A 23,822-nucleotide genomic window follows, 5' to 3' on the forward strand; every position below is an offset into this window, starting at 1 on the left:
AATATCATTGCAAAAACCATGTTAAGCTAGAGAAACTGCATGTTTTTTCCCAAACAAATCATTAACAGCACACCAAACTTAATTGATGCTACAAAAATCTTAATAATACACTGATATTACACCTGACAGCTCTACGTCTGACATCAGTAAAAAAAAATAAAAAAGTTATTTTGAGTTCTTAGGTTCAGTGGTAACCTTTTGAAATTTAAATGTAAAACAAAATAATAATAAATAATAATAATAATAAACCAGAAAAGTTTAATTTTCACTGAGTCTGGATCATCCACCAGGAACTTCGCACACAACAAAGATCACCATTTAAAAACAGCTGGAATGCTGAGAGGAAAAGGTGACGAAGCAAAACCTGACTCACCTCCACCTGAGCGTCTCAGAGATGTTACATCACATCAGACACACCGGATAAGGAGCTGTTTCAAAAGTGTAATGAAATCCATGCAATTTGTCATTGGAATCTGAGTCATGTGGCAGTTCTTCAACAGGTTTAGTGAGTCTGACACAGTGAGGTCATCACATTAAATTTAGTATAAAAACCCCCATGCTCGTCCATTTAGAACACAGCGGACAGTGGAAACAAACACTAGCCCAAAGCAAGACCTACATCTACAACAGACAAATCGTCTCTGGTAAAATCACTTTTGAACTTTTTATAATAAAATGCTTTACCAATACGGCTCATTTGTCTGCTAGGCTAAAAATTCGAATGCATCATTTTATAAAAATATGCAAGAGTAATGAGCCATTTATACCCTTAAGGTACCAAGGTGTCCATTTGAGAGTATTAACCTAGTGGCAAGCTAAAAGTAAAAGGTCATTTTTCCTAAGAAACAAATCCAGAAGATTGCTGGTTGCATTTTGATTGTTACATTCCTTCACTGCAAGCACTTTATTAGTGCAGTATGAAGAGAACAGACATATTTAACAGAGTTAAACTGCAGATTAGGATTGTTTCATTTGAATTTATCCATTGCTCTGTGTTTGATCTCCAGAGAGAAATGAAGGTGAAGATGTTAGCCGTGTTGGCTCTGGTTCTTCTGGTGTCCAGTGCGAGTGAGGGACGAATTCTCAGTAAATGTGAGCTGAAGTCCCAACTCCAGGCTGCTCTGGGAGGAAATCAGGGAGGAAATGTGACTGGAGCTGTCACTAATGGGCCTGGAAATGTGACTACAAGTGTGCCTGTAGATGCGACTGCAGTTGTGCCTGAAAATGTGACTTCAAGTGTGCCTGGGAATGTAACTGTGCCTGGAAATGCAACTGCAAATTTGACCCTCATCGCCCAAAGTAAGTGTTGCAAGGGTACACTCTGTCAGGTGACAACTTGTAATGGTACAAATGTAAGCCAAGAGTGTTTCTGTCTTTCCTGCAGTCGTTTGTACTGTGGAGCGTGTGTCGAAGTTCAACACCGGCCTGGTCACCACCATCCGAGAGGACTCCAGACCTCCAGTGAGACCCCCAGTGAGACCCCCTCTCAGACCACCACAACAACCCAATGTAAGACCAGGGGGAAGACCCGGTCGTCCCGGTGGAAGACCAAGGGGAAAGAGATCCCATGTTGCAGCACAACTTGGGCGCCCAGCTAGACTGTCTGATGACAGTTCCGAGAGTTCCGAGAGTTCCGAGGAGAATTCCAGAGAAAGACCTGGTCTGACCACAAAACTGTTAGGAATCTTCCAGCTGAGCGACCGCGTGGCCTGCGATTCCGGATCTGGCCAGAGTTTGAACATCTGCCGCATGAAATGCAGCGGTGAGTCACGTGACTGGTTACAAAAGTGATTATAAACACAATAGATTGAACCCGATCACATGAAAAAATGTAACTAATTTACAAGGTGGTGATTTCGTATAAATTCTTACAATGCACAAAGCTTCACCCCTTAACCTAACTGTAGGCAGACTGTACGAATGCGATTGTACACAATCATACAGATTAGCCACCAATTTGTCAAAAAACTAAATAGTCATCTCATAATCATAGTACACATCAAATTTAAGTGATTTTTTCTAACGTAAATTTTCTCTTCCAAAGCTCTGATTGATGATGACATCAGGGATGACATTGCATGCCTTAAGACCCTGCTGGACATGGCAAGGTAAGTTTTCATCTTTGGTTCCGCTAATCACATGATCCCCATCTACGCTCCCACTGGTAGTCACCACATTCTGTCCCTGCGCATTTGCATGACTCTGTTGAGGTCAGATCAGTTTTGGAGCATTGCCAGTAACCACTGTCATTACGAAACTGCAAAATGAATACATTGTGATTGTAAATGGCCAAAAGTCTTCATTGTAAAACATTCAAAATATTACTAAAAGCAAGTGTATTTTTCTCATAACTAATCAATATCAGTCAACCACATACATAAATGGTAATATTCATGTTCCTGTTTCTTACAGCATTGTTTCATCCTTCGCTTCTCTGCCCCAGAATAAGTAAGTCAAACAATTAAAAGATTGCATGAGTCAAGAGAAATACTAATTAGAATTATATTTATATTTTATTCGATACTTGAAAGCTTATTATGCTTCAGGAAATATATTTCAAAGTGAAAAATATACAAAATATATTTTAGACAATATAAAAAAATGCAGCAATAAGCTTTGCGAGATGTAACCCTTCTTTAACAACATTGTGTTTGTTGTCTTTTAGGCCACGCTTTATTCTTTCTTTGAATGAGTGCCGCAACGTCAATCCTGCGCAGTACTTCGCTGAGTGTCCCTGAAACATTCAGCATTTCTTCAGCGTACCTGGAAAATGTTCTCAAAATAGCCACAGTTATGAAGCATGTATCTCATACATGCATACGTCAGAATGCAAATAAAAAATATATATAAAAAATACACTTGTCTAAGTCTTTCTTTCGTCTGTGTCTAGCTATCACAAAGCAAATGTTTACCATCCAAGAAGTCAGGATTTAGCTGGTTTGCATGTTCCAGTTAACATCTGCTAGATGTAACTACACCATCTGTCTGCAAAGAGCATCTTTCTCCACTGATAGCCATTCAAGAAGTAGATGTGTATTCTCATAAAATAAATTTTACAACATTTAAATCACACACACATAGTAGATGTTTCATTCATTTTTTAGAGAGCTCAAACCATTTATTTTTGCCACTGTTTATGTCTGATTTTTCCTCTTTGTTTGTGCACCTGCCCTCAGACCCAATGAATCAATATAAAAGATAAACTCTGTTTAAACAGTTCCATTGAGTAAAGCCTGTTCCTTTCATTACCGGGGACGTATTATATTACATATAAATGAATGATATTGACCATGTTATCTGCTTTGCACACAGTATGCTCTTTGGAACATTATAAAATGTTTTGATATATTATATTCAAATATAGAATATAAAAATATATTATTTATTGAATATATCTTAAATAAAAATATATAAACTGTATGCATATATAATATAATAACATTTTAAAATGATAGTTATGGCATATTCACAAGAATATGATGAATAATCCTTGAAATTGTGCTTTAAAATGATTGTGTGTCCTTTTATCAAATTTATTAGTTGTCCTGTGCCATGTGACGTTCAAATTTACATATTAGGGTAACAACAACACACAAAGGTCAAAGCAAGCATTTTTGAGCAAACCAAGTATTTGTGTGCTATTTGCATACACTCAAATGAGCCCTCGCAGTGTGGCGCAGAGATTTGGATCGAGATGCTGGCCGAAATGGAGAAAATTTCCACCAGAAGTTTGTCAGATTGACCTTGTAATCTAAAGTTAAAATCAATCACATATGGCAATAAGCTTGTCTGTCTTAAACAGAAATGTTTGAAGTGTTATGATATTACCATAAACTCAAAGACACAGAAAAAGATACCTGAGAACAGAGTTTGGTTCACGAAACTCATCTGATAATGCAGATGATCATATTTGATTTGAATAGATTTCATTGCTTAACTCATAATTGCTTAAATGATGCTTTAGGTAGACCAAAACCATTGCGCACTTAAGATCCACCCAAACAAAACAGAGTAAAAACTCGAGGCTTTAGAGAGTCACAGCAGTGCTATTAGATGATCAGTGGACTCTAGATGAAGACAAGTGTGGTATTTGAATTGGAAATGCTGCTGTATGAGGGTGTGGGTGTTTGTGTTTGTGTTTGTGTGTGTGTTTGTGTTTTTGTGTGTGTTGCAGAACATCATAATCTAAAGACAAACAGAGCTCAAAGGCTCAAGCATCAAAACATCAGCTTCACATCGCTCCACTCAGCTGGAAAGCACTGGAGAAAAATAATGCGAATAAATAATAACAAAGGTGACATCCTGAGCATTTGCAATCTGAGCAATGACATCATAGGAATATGATCTCCTCGTGATGATGGGATGGACCAACAACGCAGGTGGAGGTCAGTCGGACATATATAAGATGGACTGCAGTACAGAAAAACACTGAAGCTGGAGAAGATTCTCCAACAAGCAGCATCTCAACAGAACATCTGGTAAGACTGTTTTTCACTCAGATGTGATCATTAGCTGTTCCCTGCTTGTTATTGCATAAAATATAGCAATTTGTCCTTGGTGTATATATATATATATATATATATGTATATATATATATATATATATATATATATATATATATATATATACACATGAAAGCATCTGCTAAATTAAATGTACATTATTTGTTTTTTTTTTTTTTTTTTTTAGTGTGATATATATTATTAAATTATTATTATTATATATATATATATATATATATATATATATATATATATATATATATATATATATATATATGTATATATATATATATATATATATGTATATATTTTGCTCAAACTCCATTTTATTTTATAAAATCTTCAAATAAAGATGTTTTTTGTGCAGGATCGGAACAAAAAAACTAAACATATTTTATTTCCCCCAATCAAAGCTATTAATTCATGAATATGCAATTATTGAATACTTGTAATCTGTTATTGGCTCTACTTGAAGATGTATTTAGCGTTCTCTGGATTAATTGAACACATTTAATTTCCAGATTTCCAAACAGAGAGAGAGATGAAGAGTGTAAACACAGTGAAGATGTTGCTGGCTTTTGTTCTGGCTCTGCTGGTGTGCAGTGTGACTGAGGGAAGGATCATGAATAAATGTGAGCTGAAGGCCAAGCTGGATGCCGCTCAGTTTCAGCAGATCACCGTCATGGAAGAGACAATTACCGTGAACAGTCTCATCACTAGACGTGAGTCATTGTTCTTCAGCTTCTCCCTCCGTCTTCAGGAAGCCAAATTTCATTGTTTCATGTCAGGTTACGTGCAGAAATGACCCTCTTCTATGTCTTTCTTCTTTTCTGAGGCAGTTGTCTGCAAGGCCAGCAGCTCAGCCTTCAACACCAGCTTTGTCAGAAACACCACGGTCCACGATAAGGAGATGAAACCATCAAAAGCCCCACCTCAAGCTGCATCCCAAGGTCCACTTCAAGCTCCAGCTGGACCTCCATCACGTAGAGGTCCACCTCAGGCTCCATCATCTCGGCTTCCACCCCAGGCTCCAGCTGGAGCTCCACCTAAGCCCCATGCACAGGTTCCCACTAAAGGACCCCAGGGCTCAGACCACGAGACGTGGCCAAACACAGCCACCAATGCTGTCAGGCATCTGTACGGCGTGTTTCAGCTCAGTGATCAGTGGGCCTGTGATTCCGGCATGAACCCATCTCTCAACGTCTGCAACATGACCTGCTCTGGTGAGTGTTTTTAATTTTTGCACTGAAAAATTCAAAGAGTGAGGGCGCACTGTGAATGTTCAAAAACAGAGAAAAGAGCTCTGACTTCTTTTTCTTCATTGCACACAGCTTTGACAGACGATGACGTCACTGATGACATCGCCTGCCTGAAGACCCTGATGAACATCACGTAAGCAAACACACGCTTATTTTTGTTCAGTTAATGCTGTTTTAATACATTCATTCAAAGGAGGATATATTTTTCTTTATGTTAGTTTTGCATGATAACACAAACCCGTTTACACTTTAATTACAAAGTTTGAAAAATGAAGTATTACATACAAAAGTACTACATTTGTCTTATTTCTTTACAGGAAAGCTAAACCCAAAGAGATCCCCACTGATGTAAAGAAGATGTAAGTTTTACAAAATCACAAATATATATTGAAAATGTATATATATATACACACATGACAATCAGGCCTGAAGGTTTACAGTGTGACTGTCCTCTGTGTGTTACAGTGTGGAGATGATGTTGGTGAAGGAGTGCCACTCTGTTGTTTCCCCGAACTACTTTGCTGACTGTGTTTAATACACACAGAGCAGACTCACTCTTGCTTCGTCCGGCTGCATTACTTACACTCACACAGCAGTCTGACGCTTTCCATGGCAACTGTCTTTGACTGAATGGTAATGAGGTCATTATGATGGTGGCGGGAGTTTAAACAAGACTCTGAATAAAGGCTGTTTGTGCATTAAGACACTTTAGTTTATTACTGTAATACTGTGAATGTTTAAACTTCTGCCTAAACATATATCACTGTGTATAAATATATATGATTGTGCTGATTCTGAGGGCTTTTAAATACTGTCACTTTATCATAAAAACAAAATAAAAAAACAGCTCTAAGTTTTCTTTCTTTTCCTTATTATATTACAATTAAAAAGCCACAAGACGCCACAAATTTTTCATATATATATATATATATATATATATATATATATATATATATATATATATATATATATATATATATATATATGCAATTTAAACAAGTACTAAAACAAATAATATAAAAAGGGTTGAACTAGTGAACTGAACTATTCAAGTTTTAGTTTAGCCAGCTGTTGCAATCTATTGCAATCTGTATTCTATGCATTTTAGATGCATGCTTTCCCCCTTCAATACTTTTGAACATAATTATGATGGGAAAGAAAATATAACTTTATTGGTTGCTGATATATTGGTATGGTGTGGAAATAGAAAATATAATGAGCAAATAATCATTTTAGATCATGCATACAAACTAATGATCAAATACTGTACATAAATTCTTTTTTTAAAGACAGAATGGACAAAATATGTAAAACTGCATATATTTTATTACAAATATATTAAATAATTATCATATGGATTTTGTTTTTGATAAATATTAAAATGTATCTTACTACATGTTGATTTGTTGTTGGAGATTCAGATGAATGAGAGTCTTCAAATGTTCCTCAGTCTTCACTGTCTTCTGTATGTGACCCATCAGACTTATATATGTTAGAGTCACTTCCACCTGCAGCTGCACCTGTGCTTTTGCATCATCCCATAATTAATGCTGAGATTAATATATGTTTCTAATCTCAGAGAAAATGGTCTCTCCCTGGTTAGTTTTGGTTCCTCCCAAGGTTTCTTAATCATCCAACCAAACCAAATCTTTTTAGACATTATTTTCTGCAATGCCGCTTTGGATCAGCATGTATTGTGAAAGCATGCAATTACCACTTACACCTTACATTTTAATCTTTCCCAGTAAAACACCATCGTTCCTAACATAAGCTTGCAAGTTGCATGACACTTTGACACACTAATGTAAGCTGCAAGTCATCTAGCGTGACAACGCAAAAGATGAAGTCTGATTTGGATTGTCTTATTGGATAATTCATAATTACTAAATGAGCCTTAAATCAGGTTGTCTGAACTAATTTGTCTAAAACCATTATGAGTTTCTAGAAACTGCTTTTAAAACGTCAGCGCCTTGCCCAAAAAGCACTTTTGCACAGAAGCATTCTCCCCGCCAGCAGATCCACCCAAAGCAAAACAGCAAAGATTTAAAGCTTTAAAGAGTGATTTCTGACCTCTACCATGCCAAGCACATCAGCTTCAGAATCACTCACAGCTGGAAATTATTTCAAAAATACAAGCTAAAATGACCTGAATGGCACATTACAGCAAATATGGGCTGATTTTTTTTTTTTTTTAATTAAGGAATTTCCCAGCATGCCCAGGATGTTTGGTTTGGGTGGATGAAGACACCGGGAGGAACCAAAATTCAGCAGGGAGAGCCCATCCTCCTCTGACAAGAGTTAAGCAAAAAAATTAATCCCAGAATTAATTGTAGGATGAAGCAAGAGCACAGGTGCAGCTGCAGGTGGAGGCGACTCTAACATATATAAGTCTGATGGGTCACATACAGAAGACAGTGAAGACTGAGGAACATTTGAAGACTCTCATTCATCTGAATCTCCAACAACAAAAACGTCTAGTAAGACTCATTTATGGTCCTTTCTTCTAGCTGTTTGTGCTGCATCATATTTTTGTGTAAGCCAACTTTTCATTGATGAATACAAAGCCCAAAATAAAAGTATTTACTTGAAACAGAAATCTTTTGAAGAATTATAAATGTCTATATTGTCACTTTTGATACAATAGCTACATATATTCTAAATAAAACGGTTTTATAACTACAGTATATTTATTCTTTTTCTTGCATAACTAGAATAAAACAAGACATTTTAATAGATTTTCTGCATTATGTCTCTGCAACCAAAGCTATGTTACTGACTAAAAAGAAGATTCCCATTTATCTCTCCAGATATCAGAAATGAAGAGTGTAAATGCAGTGAAGATGTTGGCGGTGTTTGCTCTGGTTTTTCTGGTGTCCAGTGTGACTGAGGGACTGATTATCAGTAAATGTGAGCTGAAGGAGAAGCTGGAGGCGACTCAGATTCAGGTGATTCGGGCCATGGGAGACAAAATGACCGTGAACGATCTCAACGCTAGACGTGAGTAACAGATTCCCTTCGCTCACCATACAGCCATGTTTATGTCACATGATCATGTACAGATGAAAGGTTGATCACCCTCACATGCTTTTTCCTTGGTTCTGATGCAGTGGTCTGCTTGGCCGGCGCTACAGGCTTCAACACCAGCTTTGTCAAAAACATCCCTGCCAAACCTAAAGAGCCCTTAAATAGCAACTCCATAAAACCGAACACGACGCGGCGTCCCGTCTGGCACCTGTACGGTGTGTTTCAGCTCAGTGATCAGCTGGCCTGTGATTCTGGCATGAACCCATCTCTCAATGTCTGCAACACGAGCTGCACTGGTGAGTTTGAGAAGAAAAAAACTGCCACAGTAATCATCAACACTGCATCCTATGTTTTCTGAATTTCTGCACCATGTTCCTATTGCTTTCAAATGAAGAGTTTGTGCTTGTGTTCTCTTTTCTCAAAAGCTTTTACTGACGATGACGTCACAGATGACATCGCCTGCCTGAATACCATTATTAGCAGCATGTAAGTACACAGACTATGGACACTGCATTGCATACTGAATGATCTAGACCTAATTTCATAGTTAAAAGTTTAATGTACATTTATAACACTATACTTTGGGTTTTATTACCTTTGCATTAAATTACAGAAAACTAGAGTTCTAGTGTTTCTAATGCAATGATTGAAGGAGAGATGGCAAATTTAAAGTCTTTTTCTCTTCTTACCAATATAATCAATCCTTGGATAGTTTCCCCTCTTTTGTAAAGTCATAGTAATGCTGTCATGCATTTTCCTTTTGCTGTTGAAGCCAACTGAAATGTAAAAAAGTTGGTGTAGTGTCCATTCAAAATTAAAAGTTTACATTCAAAATTAAAAGTGATGAGTTGAGAATGTGAGATGAGGTTTCATTCATAACGTGATGTTTTCTTTGTTCACAGTAAACCTAGACCGAAAAACAACATCACTCTTCCACTTGTAACGTAAGTTGAAAACAATCAATTCATGATTGTTCATAATTTAATATATGCAAAAAGTGCCTGCACACGATTGCATCATAAACAATGCAGTTCATATTTTACATTTTCATTTATAATTTTTTTTCAGTTCTTGCTTTCCTGGATGTCGAACCCATGACCTTTGTGCAATACTCTAACTGTTATAATTTTGCAAATCATGTAAACTCATTAATACTCATAAAATGCAATAAAATATGAAGTAGTTGTGCATTTTAGGCACAAATGATGTTTCACTTTGCATGTTTATTAATATAGATGTTTGTTTCAAATATAACTGCATTACAGGCTTAAGAAGTAAACTCAGGCCTGAATGTTCAAAGACTCTTTTGTGTGTTACAGGCTGAGCACTATTTTGGTGAAGGAGTGTCACTTTGTGGTTCCCTCTCAGTATTTTGTGGAGTGTCCGAGTGGAACAACACCGTCGCCTGGAACAATGCTGTGATTTTACTCTCCTGACCTGCTGTAATACTGTAGATTTGAACCAGTCAACTACAGAATCATATAGACTACCTAACTAACAATGCTACATACAGTCACAACAGTCTGATGTTTCCACAGCAACTGCCTTTGATTGAATAATGGTAATGAGGTTGTTATGATGGTGGTGGGATCTGTGCGAGTTTAAACAATTTAAAGACTTTGAACAGGGGCTGCTTGTGCATTAATAAACTTTATATTATTCCTGCAGTATTGTAGATGTTTGGTGGCATTTCACATTTCTGTCTACAACTGTAATAAAGCAGTCTCTGTTCATGAAATCTCACTGTGCATTCATAATACCTTACCTTATTATGAATAAAGTAACTCTTCCATTAGGACTCCACCTTCACTTGATTGTTTTAGGCCTGGGACACACAAGACAATTTTCAAATTTTAAAACCATGGGAGACAGACATGAAGACAGTTTCAGCTGATTTTTAGCCTGAACGCACACACAAGATGATTCGACCAGACTGCGTGACTTGTTGATTGTGGGAAAGATTTCACAGTGACATGAGATTTTAGGGAAACTCGCGAGATCAAATGTGACTATAGAAAAAAACACGTTGTCAGCTGGCTCTCCTTGCACGTGTTCTGTTGTTCTGTTCGATGCACATGAATTAATAAAAGTTTGACTTTCCTTAGGGTAGTAGGCCTACCTCTAATATCAAGGCCTAATTTCCAGTTTCTCATCCTCTGTGGCAACAGAGAAACCATGACATGAAATGAGCTGATGGCACAATACGGCTGTGTGCATTGTCTTATTTGCCAAATCAAGGGTCTATAAAAATATCAAAATAAACAAACTCTAGTTTGCGCACAAGAAACCTTTAACTATTGCACCGTCACAGCAGCAGTTTCTTGGACTGCCATAGAGTACGTGTTAAAGCAGACCTAAGGCTTTAAAAATATGATGTATTGCCCTAACAAAAGGAAAATTTTGAACACTTTTTTTTTTAACAGTACTGGCAGTCCAAGAAACCACAAACCCAAAATGAATATAGCCTGCATTTTTGCATAATGAAAATGTGCATCTTGAATTCTTTGTCATGTTTGACAATCACTGAAAAATTATTAAACAGCTGCCATGAAAACAAACTTCTTGTATGATAAATTTATTTTCATTATTAGGAATATTGGGATTATAACACCTAGTCCTATTATGCGAACTTAAAGGGGTCATCAGATGCAAAATTCACTTTTGTTGTTGTTTTAACATAAATGTGTTGGAAGTGTGTGTACACATCCACTCTATAATGATAAAAATCCACCCAGTAGTTTTTTTTTAAATCCCCTTTCTCAAATCAGGCTGTTCTGAGATTCCTGTCAGAATGACATAGTTCTGCACAGGCCCCTCCCACGATAGTTGATTGACAAGACCGTCTCAGATTAAGCGACTGAGATGTTTTGTTGTTGGATGTAATAATGAACATAGCAGTCGTCATTTACTCTTGACATCTGAGCCACTGAAGATGCAGAGGATTACTTTCGTTTTAGAAGGACATGCGCCGATCCCCGATCTGCCTAAATGAGTTTAAGTTCATGAGAATCATTCGTGATTAAGCTTCATCTACAGAATAAGTGCATATAAGGGTTTGTTATAAATCTTTGCAAATCGCCTTTCCCTAATATGTGCTAGTAAGATGCACGGCTGAAGTTTACAGTCTGCTAATCAGCTCACGGAAGAGAGGGGCGGGGTCAGCAGAGCTCATTAACATTTAGAGCAACATGTGCTGAAAACTGAGGAACAGCGTGCTGAAAACAGAGTTGATTTTGAAAGGGTGGTTTTTTACACTACCACTGAGAAATTTTAACTAAATTATGTTATAGACCTTCATTAAGACCCTAAAGAATCATATCAACTTGTGGAAAAAGGCATCTGATGACCCCTTTAATGTTCTATTACAGAAGACTAGCCAGGGGCAAAATGCAAGACTCTGGAGGAAGTTTGGGTTCAAAAATAGATGGAACGCAACTAAATTAAATAGAATACGGGGTCTCAAGAAGCATTTTGAAGTATGTTTTGTGCTAAAAGTGGGTTATATTGTGTTATTTATAAGTGTAATTATGTGGCTTAATTTGAAGCTGACAAGGACGACACAACAACACTCCTGAGGAGGTTCACTACGGGCCAGTTTCAGTAGAGGAAGACGAACACAACAGTCAGCTCAGAGCCCTCTGTTGGTCCAGCGAACCTGTGAGCGCTGCCTTTCTTGTCAGTTTTCACTTTGCCGTCTGTTTTGAACATATATTCAAAAAGAAATGAGACATTTCAGGTAAAATTTTTAGACAGGTACAGGCCACCAAATACAGTCACTGTCCCTGGAAAATGGGAACAACTGGCCACTCAAATATGGCCTCACCTGTTCCTCTGAAGGGCTCATCTTTGTGTTGATGGCTTGTGTGAAATAAAAAAGTTTGAGGTTGTTGAATGTCAGTATGTAGGTGGTTTTATGTCACTTTAGGTTCAGTATGTTGCAGTTAGGTTTCTAGGTGACACGGCAGGTTCTCTAAACAGAGTAAAATACAATAGGGATTTTTCAGACAGTCATAGGAGAACACATCAAAAGAGGCGTCTTTATCTCAGGGGTATCAGCATGTACAGGTTATGTGACACCTCTAGACTACAACAAGAAAGATCTCAATCAGATAAATCCAAAAATTATTTTTTTAAAAATCAAATAGTTTTTCAAGTGGTCAAAGGGTTTCCAGTTTCTTGTTAAGTGTAGAAGTGCTGTGCTTTTCAGTATTCTACATAAATATAGCTCATCCATTTTTAAAACTGCACAACTTACAGCCAAAACTGCATTTTAGTGTCTTTATTAATTGAAACAAAAAAAAACAAAAAAACAAGTGTGGTCCAGAATATTCAGTTCACATGGCTAAAAGTCTATTTAGTAAGTAGGCTAGATAATATTTAATGATTAAAATAAATTAATTATAATAATAATAAAAATAATAATAATGTAATATTTAATAATAATTGTGACCTTTTAACTTCTACTTACTAAATTATAAATGTAAATAATCCAAATTAATGGCTTTATCACTTACTTTTGGTTTGGTTCACACAGAAAAATCATGCTTTTGTAAAGTTTTTTGTTTGTTTTTTTTATTTCTATGGCAACACCCCGTATTCATTGTTTTGTCTTCTTATTATTACTATTATTTTATTATTATTGTCTGGATTAGCTGAATAATTGTACAAGGCTGCAATACCCGTTCTGTTCCTGAATATAAAACAGTGTGCTAGGGCTGGTTTTGGTTTTGATTGTGAATTATATAACTTTCATAATCAGGTATAATCAAAAAAGTACTGCATTGCATTGTTTTAAACTGGCTTGACAGAGAAGTTGGGTCCACCCTGAAAACCGATCCTCCCAAAGAAAAAACAGTCAGCAGCAGGACAAATATGACCTGAATAGTTGCTAAATGTCCATGCTAACCAGCTAAACTTTGACCTCACGAATAAACAGTAAGCTACGGTTTTATGAAAGTATGACGTGAAACTGTCAAATATTAGAGAGATTTCATTTAATGAGAAACATTATAGGTTTCACAAACACAAACTCCAACAACTGCAGTTGTTGCAGAGTTATTGCAGCCTTTTTGGTTTTTGCAGTGAATCTGCTATATTTTTTTTTTAGGATATCATGCCCTAAACTCAATTCAATTCAATACAAGATTTAATTAATTTTGCTACAAGCCAACTAAAAACAGAAAATACTACTTTTATAACTCCCCAAGGGTTAGGGAGGGTGAGAAAGAAACCTTGGGAGGAACCAAAACTCAGCAGGGAGAGCCCATCTTCTTCCTGCTGACACATGTTTAAACAAAAATTTGACAAAAAATATAAATAATGGTAGGATGAATCAAAAGCACAGGTGCAACTGCAGGTGGAGGCGACTCTAACATATATAAGTCTGATGGATCACATACAGAAGACAGTGAAGACTGAGGAACATTTGAAGACTCTCATTCATCTGAATCTCCAACAACACAACATCTGGTAAGAGACTAATATATATTATTGCTAAATCAAATGTGTTTGTATTCGGCTTAATTTCGTTTTGTTGTTATTTTATGATTTATGCATTCGGTTCTAATGGACATTTTTATAATAAATATAATAAAATGTCATATAATAAATTTAGATAATTATTTTATTTTGTTTGTTTGCAAGATCATACACCTAAAATAATCTTTCATAATTTATCATATATTGATTTGTCAGCCTGAAAACAGTGATTTGTGCTTGGATTTATTTCAAGTATGAAACGGTTAACTAAATAAAGTGTGTTTAACTTCCAGTGTTTAATCTCCAGATATCAGAGATGGAGAGCGTTCTTCCACTGAAGATGTCGGTGTTGGCTCTGGTTCTGCTGGTGTTTAGTACGTGTGAGGCGCAGCGGCCCCGCTTTCCACCTTTTAGGCCGCCTCCAAGACCTACAGTCAGGCCATTTCCTATCTTCACCACGGCCTCCACAACAAAGCCAACCTCAAGACCCACCACAATATCCACCTCAAGCCCAACCTACACCACAACCTCCGCCGAAACCTCTACTGCAACCTCAACTTCCACCACAATCCCTACTACAACCTCCACAGAAACATCAACCTCAAGTCCGACTACAACCTCCACAGAAACATCAACCTCAAGCCCAACTACAACCTCCATGGAAACCTCGACCTCAAGCTCCACCTTCTCCTCGACCACAATCCCCACTGCAACCCTCCACCTCAAGACCCAGCACAACCTCCACCAGAAGACTCCATAAGCCTCCCCACAAGCCTCCTCACAAGCCCCCCCACAAACCTCCCCACAAACCTCCCCACAAGCCCCACCCTGTCTTCCACGATTAAGCTCCTCCAAAGGCTCCAGAACAATCTCAACTTCAAGACCCATCTCAGTCTTCAGCCGTACCTGACCTGCTGGAGAATAGAATATACCAATAGTAATTCATGAATGGTGAATGGGCTTATATTTATTTATTCCCCATCCCCTCTTCTCTGACATAATCATACAGTATGTTGAAATCTGGGTTGTTTTATGTTTCATTCCATTTCAATAAATGCAGAGTAGTTTTACACTAAACCGTTTACAGTAAAATAAATCCATGTGTATGCAAGAACCACATACTCATGATGACAAAGCACTTTGTTCAGCCACTATGACATACAATACATAGAAGTGGAACAATAGACTCAACTACTTAACTATTTCTGAGAACTATTTCTATTTCTAACAATAAAAAAAAAAAAATGGCATCACAAAATGCAGCCCAGAGAGTTGTTTTTGCAGTGAATCTGCTATATTTTTTTTTTAGGATATCATGCCCTAAACTCGATTCAATTCAATACAAGATTTAATTAATTTTGCTACAAGCCAACTAAAAACAGAAAATACTACTTTATAACTCCCCAAGGGTTAGGGAGGGTGAGAAAGAAACCTTGGGAGGAACCAAAACTCAGCAGGGAGAGCCCATCTTCTTCCTGCTGACACATGTTTAAAACAAAAATTTGACAAAAAATATAAATAATGGTAGGATGAATCAAAAGCACAGGTGCAACTGCAGGTGGAGGCGACTCTAACATATATAAGTCTGATGGATCACATACAGAAGACAGTGAAGACTGAGGAACATTTGAAGACTCTCATTCATCTGAATCTCCAACAACACAACATCTGGTAAGAGACTAATATATATTATTGCTAAATCAAATGTGTTTGTATTCGGCTTAATTGCGTTTTGTTGTTATTTTATGATTTATGCATTCGGTTCTAATGGACATTTTTATAATAAATATAATAAAATGTCATATAATAAAATTTAGATAATTATTTTATTTGTTTGTTTGCAAGATCATACACCTAAAATAATCTTTCATAATTTATCATATATTGATTTGTCAGCCTGAAAACAGTGATTTGTGCTTGGATTTATTTCAAGTATGAAACGGTTAACTAAATAAAGTGTGTTTAACTTCCAGTGTTTAATCTCCAGATATCAGAGATGGAGAGCGTTCTTCCACTGAAGATGTCGGTGTTGGCTCTGGTTCTGCTGGTGTTTAGTACGTGTGAGGCGCAGCGGCCCCGCTTTCCACCTTTTAGGCCGCCTCCAAGACCTACAGTCAGGCCATTTCCTATCTTCACCACGGCCTCCACAACAAAGCCAACCTCAAGACCCACCACAATATCCACCTCAAGCCCAACCTACACACAACAACCTCCGCCGAAACCTCTACTGCAACCTCAACTTCCACCACAATCCCTACTACAACCTCCACAGAAACATCAACCTCAAGTCCGACTACAACCTCCACAGAAACATCAACCTCAAGCCCAACTACAACCTCCATGGAAACCTCGACCTCAAGCTCCACCTTCTCCTCGACCACAATCCCCACTGCAACCTCCACCTCAAGACCCAGCACAACCTCCACCAGAAGACCCCATAAGCCTCCCCACAAGCCTCCTCACAAGCCCCCCCAGAAACCTCCCCACAAACCTCCCCACAAGCCCCACCCTGTCTTCCACGATTAAGCTCCTCCAAAGGCTCCAGAAACAATCTCAACTTCAAGACCCATCTCAGTCTTCAACCGTACCTGACCTGCTGGAGAATAGAATAAACCAATAGTAATTCATGAATGGTGAATGGGCTCATATTTATTTATTCCCCATCCCCTCTTCTCTGACATAATCATACAGTATGTTGAAATCTTCTGATTGTATAGTGGGTTGTTTTATGTTTCATTCCATTTCAATAAATGCAGAGTAGTTTTACACTAAACCGTTTACAGTAAAATAAATCCATGTGTATGCAAGAACCACATACTCATGATGACAAAGCACTTTGTTCAGCCACTATGACATACAATACATAGAAGTGGAACAATAGACTCAACTACTTAACTATTTCTGAGAACTATTTCTATTTCTAACAATAAAAAAAAAAATGGCATCACAAAATGCAGCCCAGAGAGTTGTACGAACACTTCAGACAAATGAGAGGTCCAAACTTGCGTGTGGCTATATAAAAACTGAAAATGGCACATTTCCTTAACTCGAAGATCTTGCTGCATGCTCTCTATGGAGGAATTATTTGGTCAGATTATAAACTAAAAGTCTAAAACTAAAAGTCTTAAACCAAAACTAAAAATCTAAATTTGAAACTTAAAGTCCAAGTCGAAAATTAATTTGGTATTTAGGATAGGGCATTTTGTATTTAGGATTGGGCATTTTCTATTTAGGGTTGGGCATTTGGTTATTTAGCCATTTAGGATTTAGGATTGGGCATTTGAAGATTGAGGATTGGGCATTTGAGGATTGAGGAGTGTATGCAAATTAGGAGGCGTGGCCCAAATACTGGAGGCTGGGTTTGAAATGGCTGGTGCGCAGAGGCACCTTATGGACAGCAGAGGGAGCTCCCAGTGCTAAGGAGCACACTGTAATGAAGCCAAACAGAGCGAGTGAGCGGCTTGAGCGAGGACTGTGTGATAACTTCAACTTAATGACAGCTTTGTAACATTTGTGGCCTCAAACCGAGCATACAACTGATGCTTGCGCGCGCGGTAAATCACCTCCGCGAGATGAAAACAATATCGCACGCAAGGAAACGGGAGCCCGCGAGCTCATTTCAAACTCTCGCGCGCGTGTGGCATGTTCTTTGCGCGCAATACAAGCCCTCGCGCTCGCATGATCATTCCCCAGCTGCTCGCGCTCGATCTTCTCAACTGCTCTCTCGAACGCTTTTATTCTTGTCACGACTGACAAAAATAAAAGTGTTCGAGCGAGCCGGTGAGAAGATCGAGATCGAGAGTCAGCTCTTCAGCGCGCAAGAGTTTGAAATGAGCTCGCGGGCTCCCGTTTCCTCGCGTGCGATTTTGTTTTCATCTCGCGGAGGTGATTTACCACGCGCGCAAGCATCAGTTGTATGCTCGTTTTTGTGGGCTCGAGTGTTACAAAGCTGTCATTAAGTTGAAGTTATCACACAGTCCTCGATCAAGCCGCTCACTCGCTCTGTTTGGCTTCATTACAGTGTGCTCCTTAGCACTGGGAGCTCCCTCTGCTGTCCATAAGGTGCCTCTGTGCACCGGCCATTTCAAACCCAGCCTCCAGTATTTGGGCCACGCCTCCTAATTTGCATACACTCCTCAATCCTCAATCCTCAAATGCCCAATCCTCAATCTTCAAATGCCCAATCCTCAATCCTAAATGGCTAAATGATTAAATGCCCAATCCTAAATACCAAATTCACAATCCTAAATCCCCAAATGCCCAATCCTAAATCCTAAATGGCTAAATGACCAAATGCCCAACCCTAAATAGAAAATGCCCAATCCTAAATACAAAATGCCCAATCCTAAATACAAAATGCCCTATCCTAAATACCAAATTAATTTTCGACTTGGACTTTAAGTTTCAAGTTTAGATTTTTAGTTTTGGTTTAAGACTTTTAGTTTTAGACTTTTAGTTTATAATCTGACCAAATAATTCCTCCATAGCTCTCAGTCTGTGTGCGTGAGAAAAAGAGGTGCACTGAGGTTGAACGGAAAGTTGGTTTTGAAATGGTTTGTCCATGTTTTACGCATTTTACTAGTGTAAGGGTGCACGTGCATGCAGCTAGGCACTGTGTGGACATGCTCCCTTATGTAATTATTATTAGAGTAGAATAATTTGTATTCATTAACATTAGAGTGAGGGTATAATAATTTTGCTTGAGCATATAAATAGGCCTACAGATCCCTCATTCACCAATAATTGTGTAATTAACAGTGGTCACGTATTTTCAATTATCTGTTCATGGGAGCAGTTGTGGCCTAATGGTTAGAGAGTTGGACTTGTAACCCAAAGGTTGCAGACTTGAGTGTGCACTTGGATAAAATGCAGAGCACGAATTTCGAGTATGGGACATCACACTTGGCTATGTCACATCATTTTTTTTATCCCCCACATTATACCTGCTTATATCATGGTAAGGTTTAATAAGTTTTTCTATAATATGTGCACTAGTTTTAATCCCAAACTTCCTGACCTAAAATGCATGGGCAAGCTTTCCATCCTGCATGGTGACAAATGAACTAGTTGTTTTGATCCAGACCAAAGCAAATTTCATATGCTTGCATCATTGTATTACAACAAAATGCTTTTCCTCCTAACTTTTATTTTCTTTTCATTGAACCTTAATTCAGAGGTCAGCATCACTGTAAAGTAGGTGAACTGATCATGTGGTTGCCATCACTTCTATGTCCATGTATGTTTCCTACGTGACAAACTCAGTTCTCCACCCACCATTGTCTCGTTTACCAGTCAGTCTGTCCAGGTCTTTCTTGCAGCTGTCTAGAGGCGCCACATAACCTGTGCATGACATCCGATCCTGGCTGAGACAAAGTTGATTCTTCAGATATGAATGTCTGAAAAGATGCACAAAACTTCATTGTGTTTTCTCTATTTATAGAACTTGAATCAGTGCAACACTGAAACCAAACCAAAACATTTCATACGGAACAAAGTGCCTTAAAACCTCCTGCCTACACACTGACACGAAACCTTTCAAACTCTAATTTCACATAATCCACTGACGTAAAGACGGACCCTCTTTGGGGAACAGGTGGGTCTATATCTACACAGGCAGCTCATCCTCAGCTTGCAATCATTCCCTGTAGAAGAAACAGAGAGATCGTGAGAATTCATCCAGACGTGAAGATGTTGGCAGTTGTGGTTGTTTTATTCCTGGCAGCCGGCGTGAGTGACAGCGTGATTTTGAGTAAATGTGAGCTGAAGCGGCAGCTTGAAAGTGGCCTTACTCTCCCAGTTCCCAATTCTACAGACATACTGGCACAGAGTGAGTCTCTATTTACATCTGGAGCTTTAGATAACAATCACTGCTTCTGTGAAGATTAAAATAGTTAATACCGTTTCATTAGTTTCCAGGTGAGCATAGTGATTTTTTTTCTCACTTTTATTGAAAGGTTCTTAATTGGCATGCTTCCATGAAGAACGTTTAAACATCTATGGAAACTTTGCATTTCATAAAAGGTTCTTAATAGTATAAGAAAGTTTTTAGATTGTTAAAATGTTATTTGAGGTAAGAAAATAAATGACTTAAAATGGTGCTTCTGTGGCATTGCTGTGAAAACCCATTTTGAAACTTTCATTTTTAAGATGTATGGAATAGAGTGTTCTTCAAAATTGACTTTTCAGGAAAATTCTCTTTACAGTCGTGTGTCACGTCCAGCTGACCTCTGGCTTCAATACCAGCGCCATTAAGACGATCGCTGAGCCACAAGAGCACAGCGGTGGTCAGGGTTCTCGCCATGGTAGGTCTCCCAGAGGAAAAAATCCAGGCAGCCCCTCCAGGCCAGCCACCCCTGCGCCCCGTGTGGAAAGTGACGAGGACGAAAGTGAGGTCTGGACTCTGTACGGCTTGTTCCAGCTTAGTGACCACGTGGTGTGCCGCTCTACTCAAAGTCGTACACTGAACCTCTGTGGGCTGACCTGCGACAGTGAGTATATGAAAGAGATGGTCGATACAGCAAAATAACCATAACAGGCTGATCAGGACCAGTTTGGGGTTCATTTGAAAGAAATTAATACTTTTATTCAATAAGGATGCATTCAATTGATCAAAAGTGACAGTAAAGACATTTATGTTACAAAAGATTTCTATTAAAATAATTGCTGTTCTTTACATTCATCTATTCATCAAAGAATCCTGAAAAAAAGAGTATGTTTCCACAAAAATATGAAGCAAATTCGGCTTTGCACCACAAGAATACATTACATTTTACAACATTTTAAAATAGAAAACAGTTATTTTAAATTGTAATATTGTTTCAGAATATTCCTGTTCTTACTGTATATTTGATCAAATAAATGCAGCCTTGGTGAGCAGAAGATACTTTTTTTATATGCATAAATATTCTCTAAAATTAGATGAAATATGATTGTTTTTTTTTTGTTTTTTTTCAGAGCTGATTGACGATGACACCCGTGATGACATAGCCTGCATCCAGGCCCTTATAAATGCAGTGTAAGTAAACTGAATTTAATAGCACACACAAAAGTCAGAAGATTATATTATCATTTCAAGCTGTGCTATAACATTATACTTTATTTCCTGAAATGTGTTATTTTAGATGTAGTGATTAATTTTGCAGACTGTAGTATTAATGTTTATTCCATACATTATATTAGTGAATATAAAGCAGGAGAGTGCAAGTGTCCTGATATTGTGTTCATCTGACTCTAACAGATCTGCGCCGATTCCTGACCCCAAAACTGCTAAACACATCCATAAAATGTGAGTGAATGAAACAAGAACCAATTCAATACAGCAATTAATTGAAAAAACAAATGAATTTTCTGTGTTTGCATGCAAGTATATTAAAAATTGATAATGAGACCTCTAAATCAGCTAATGTCACTGCTTGACTAAACCAGATTTTCTAATAATGATACTTGAATGTTTGCTGCTTTGCATTGACAGGATCTCGCTGATCCACCAGCCACAGTGCATCACCGTGAACGCCACTTCATACTTCGCCAGCTGTTAAACACCCGGAATTCAAGACCTCTTGTAGCTCCCTGCTTTATTTTTGCATTTCTGTGCATTTATATTCGTAGCTTTCTTGCAGGACCACAAAATCCCAGCACAAGTAGCTTATTAAAACCATTTGAAAAGCAGTGTTGTGCTCATGAGCTTCATTAATGTGCCTCTTCAGTCTGAAGTAGATAACTGAAATGAACATTTCCATGTCCATTGTGCTGCCAAAGCCAATTCAAATCAAATGAAGAAAAAAAAAGCATTTTTAAGGAGGTAAGAGTGTGTGGTGTGTAGGAGTTGGTGGTTGATACTGTAAAATGACTGAATGATGGTTCAGTAAGTGGTTAAGATACGTGAGTTAAGATATTTTACGCACCATTTTCTGTATTCAGTGGGCAATATAATAAGTACATATAATATCCACTAGATGGAGTGCTTGTTAACGAATGGATTGTGGCGCTGAAGTATGATTATTGATTATGTCTACTGACAAAATTGTTGACAAAATAACTTTAACTAGGCCTAATGTTTTGTGAAATATAGAAATTTCATGATAAAGCGGGATTAATCATGTTTTAAATGCATATTGTTATTTATTATTTTAATTTACTTGCATATAGCCTACATTAAACCTACATGAGGCCTAAGAAGCCTAATGCATGTGAAAATGTTAAGTGACTGACACTGACTGTATGAAGAAATGTATGCAATGTGTAAACTGCAAAAAGCTCAGAGACACTTAGCAGTCTTTAATCTGGTCTTTATTAGAAATACTTCAGAAGACGACTGATTATAATGCAAAACCTGTCAGGATTGTGCTTTTTATTCAAATGCAAACAAGGACTGATGCAGTCATGCAGATATAAAAAGTGACATCAGTTGTTGTCTCAAGTAATTGTGATACAACACATGTGCACCTAACTAGGCAGTACTTCAAAGTAAAACACATGGTGATTACTTAGCCTACTGTAAATACAAGCACAAAGATTTACTCTCATGTCAACGTATAATACATTGTTTCAATTCAAAACTAATATCAAGATTTTTTATTTTGTGTATAGTTTATTTTATCTTACAGTATAAAAAACCCTGCAAAATTCAGTTCAGAATCAGTCGATGTCATCACTATAGTGGGGCCGGGGCTAGTTGTCACATTTTTTACTCAAGTGAATATTTCTCACTTGAGGTTTATTTTAGAAAGTCAGGCACATACTTTAAAGTTTTGCCGCTGTTGTTTTAGTTTGTAAATTAGAATCAAAGTCTCTTTAAGACAAGTCATGTCACTCTGTGCCCATCTTTGAAACGCCTCTCGGGCATGCAAGTGCAGCTCCTATCTCTTTGAATGGGAAAACATAAAATTCTACAAAACTGTTCGCCAAGCTTACGATTAAATTTCATATTTGAAATCACCGATAAAATCTGACAAAAACTGTCTCATAAATGTTGTCTCTTTTGCTCAAATAGAGTTAAAAAAGCTTATTATTCAGGCTAGACCAGCCAATGCGCATGCGCAGTCCTGAGCTCACGTCCCAGAAAGCTGACTGTTTCTATAGTAACCGGTACTTCTAACGGCAGCTGCAGTGACGCGCTGACTTTACCGATTAGCGATTGGCTCTTTTAATGAGAAGGCGGGGCTTCCTTCGATAGAGTGGCCATATTGAGCGTTGCATTTTTCCAGTGACATGTCTTGGGTATTCTATAGTCTTTGTTAAAATTCACCCAACAGACACAAGTTCTGGAGAAGATAAGTAGTTGTGTGATTGAGAAAACTGAGATAGCCCTTGTGTTATATTCACTGTGTGACAACTAGCCCCTGTGTGTCTTCTCTCAGACAAACTTCCTGCTCGACTTGAGCTCGGGACACAGTCTGGCTTCGAGGTCTTCGGCTTTGATGGACTCGATGTCTTTCCCGCTGCTGAGGCTGGCGGCGCGCGTGATCTTCGTCAGCGTGTCCTCGTAGGGCGGCGGGAGGTAAACCATGAGCAAAACCCCATCAGACATGTCCGAGCTCGTGCTATTCAGCCGCTCCGC

At 38.0% G+C, this 23,822-nt stretch overlaps 4 protein-coding genes across 5 annotated transcripts; all 4 read left to right on the forward strand.

The window, feature by feature from the left end:
* LOC109049049 lies at window positions 1–2,856 on the forward strand. Of its 2 annotated transcripts, XM_042763254.1 has the most exons (7): window positions 1–644; window positions 775–828; window positions 1,008–1,299; window positions 1,385–1,762; window positions 2,045–2,108; window positions 2,413–2,448; window positions 2,666–2,856. In XM_042763254.1, exons 3-7 carry the CDS (start codon window positions 1,014–1,016, stop codon window positions 2,736–2,738), a joined length of 837 nt encoding a protein of 278 aa, XP_042619188.1. In that variant the 5' UTR covers window positions 1–644; window positions 775–828; window positions 1,008–1,013; the 3' UTR covers window positions 2,739–2,856. The 2 variants fall into 2 exon arrangements, with proteins under 2 accessions (XP_042619188.1, XP_018922253.1); XM_019066708.2 differs by lacking the exon at window positions 775–828 and having other exon boundaries at window positions 6–644.
* Window positions 2,857–4,426: 1,570 nt separating this feature from the next.
* On the forward strand, window positions 4,427–6,602 carry LOC109049050. Its single transcript, XM_042731084.1, has 6 exons — window positions 4,427–4,478; window positions 5,024–5,224; window positions 5,342–5,725; window positions 5,834–5,894; window positions 6,079–6,120; window positions 6,227–6,602. Exons 2-6 carry the CDS (start codon window positions 5,044–5,046, stop codon window positions 6,294–6,296), a joined length of 738 nt encoding a protein of 245 aa, XP_042587018.1. The 5' UTR covers window positions 4,427–4,478; window positions 5,024–5,043; the 3' UTR covers window positions 6,297–6,602.
* Window positions 6,603–8,051: 1,449 nt separating this feature from the next.
* LOC122138523 (sperm acrosome-associated protein 5-like) lies at window positions 8,052–10,719 on the forward strand. Its single transcript, XM_042732049.1, has 6 exons — window positions 8,052–8,238; window positions 8,569–8,758; window positions 8,869–9,081; window positions 9,211–9,271; window positions 9,688–9,729; window positions 10,105–10,719. The coding sequence occupies exons 1-6, from the start codon at window positions 8,155–8,157 to the stop codon at window positions 10,205–10,207; spliced, it is 693 nt and encodes a 230-aa protein (XP_042587983.1). The 5' UTR covers window positions 8,052–8,154; the 3' UTR covers window positions 10,208–10,719.
* A 9,163-nt stretch (window positions 10,720–19,882) lies between these two features.
* LOC109049052 (alpha-lactalbumin-like) lies at window positions 19,883–21,931 on the forward strand. Its single transcript, XM_019066714.2, has 5 exons — window positions 19,883–20,090; window positions 20,467–20,751; window positions 21,218–21,278; window positions 21,501–21,548; window positions 21,735–21,931. Exons 1-5 carry the CDS (start codon window positions 19,952–19,954, stop codon window positions 21,799–21,801), a joined length of 600 nt encoding a protein of 199 aa, XP_018922259.1. The 5' UTR covers window positions 19,883–19,951; the 3' UTR covers window positions 21,802–21,931.
* Window positions 21,932–23,822: the final 1,891 nt, after the last annotated feature.

Source organism: Cyprinus carpio, chromosome A1 (assembly GCF_018340385.1).
Source record: "Cyprinus carpio isolate SPL01 chromosome A1, ASM1834038v1, whole genome shotgun sequence".
Lineage (NCBI taxonomy): Eukaryota > Metazoa > Chordata > Actinopteri > Cypriniformes > Cyprinidae > Cyprinus > Cyprinus carpio.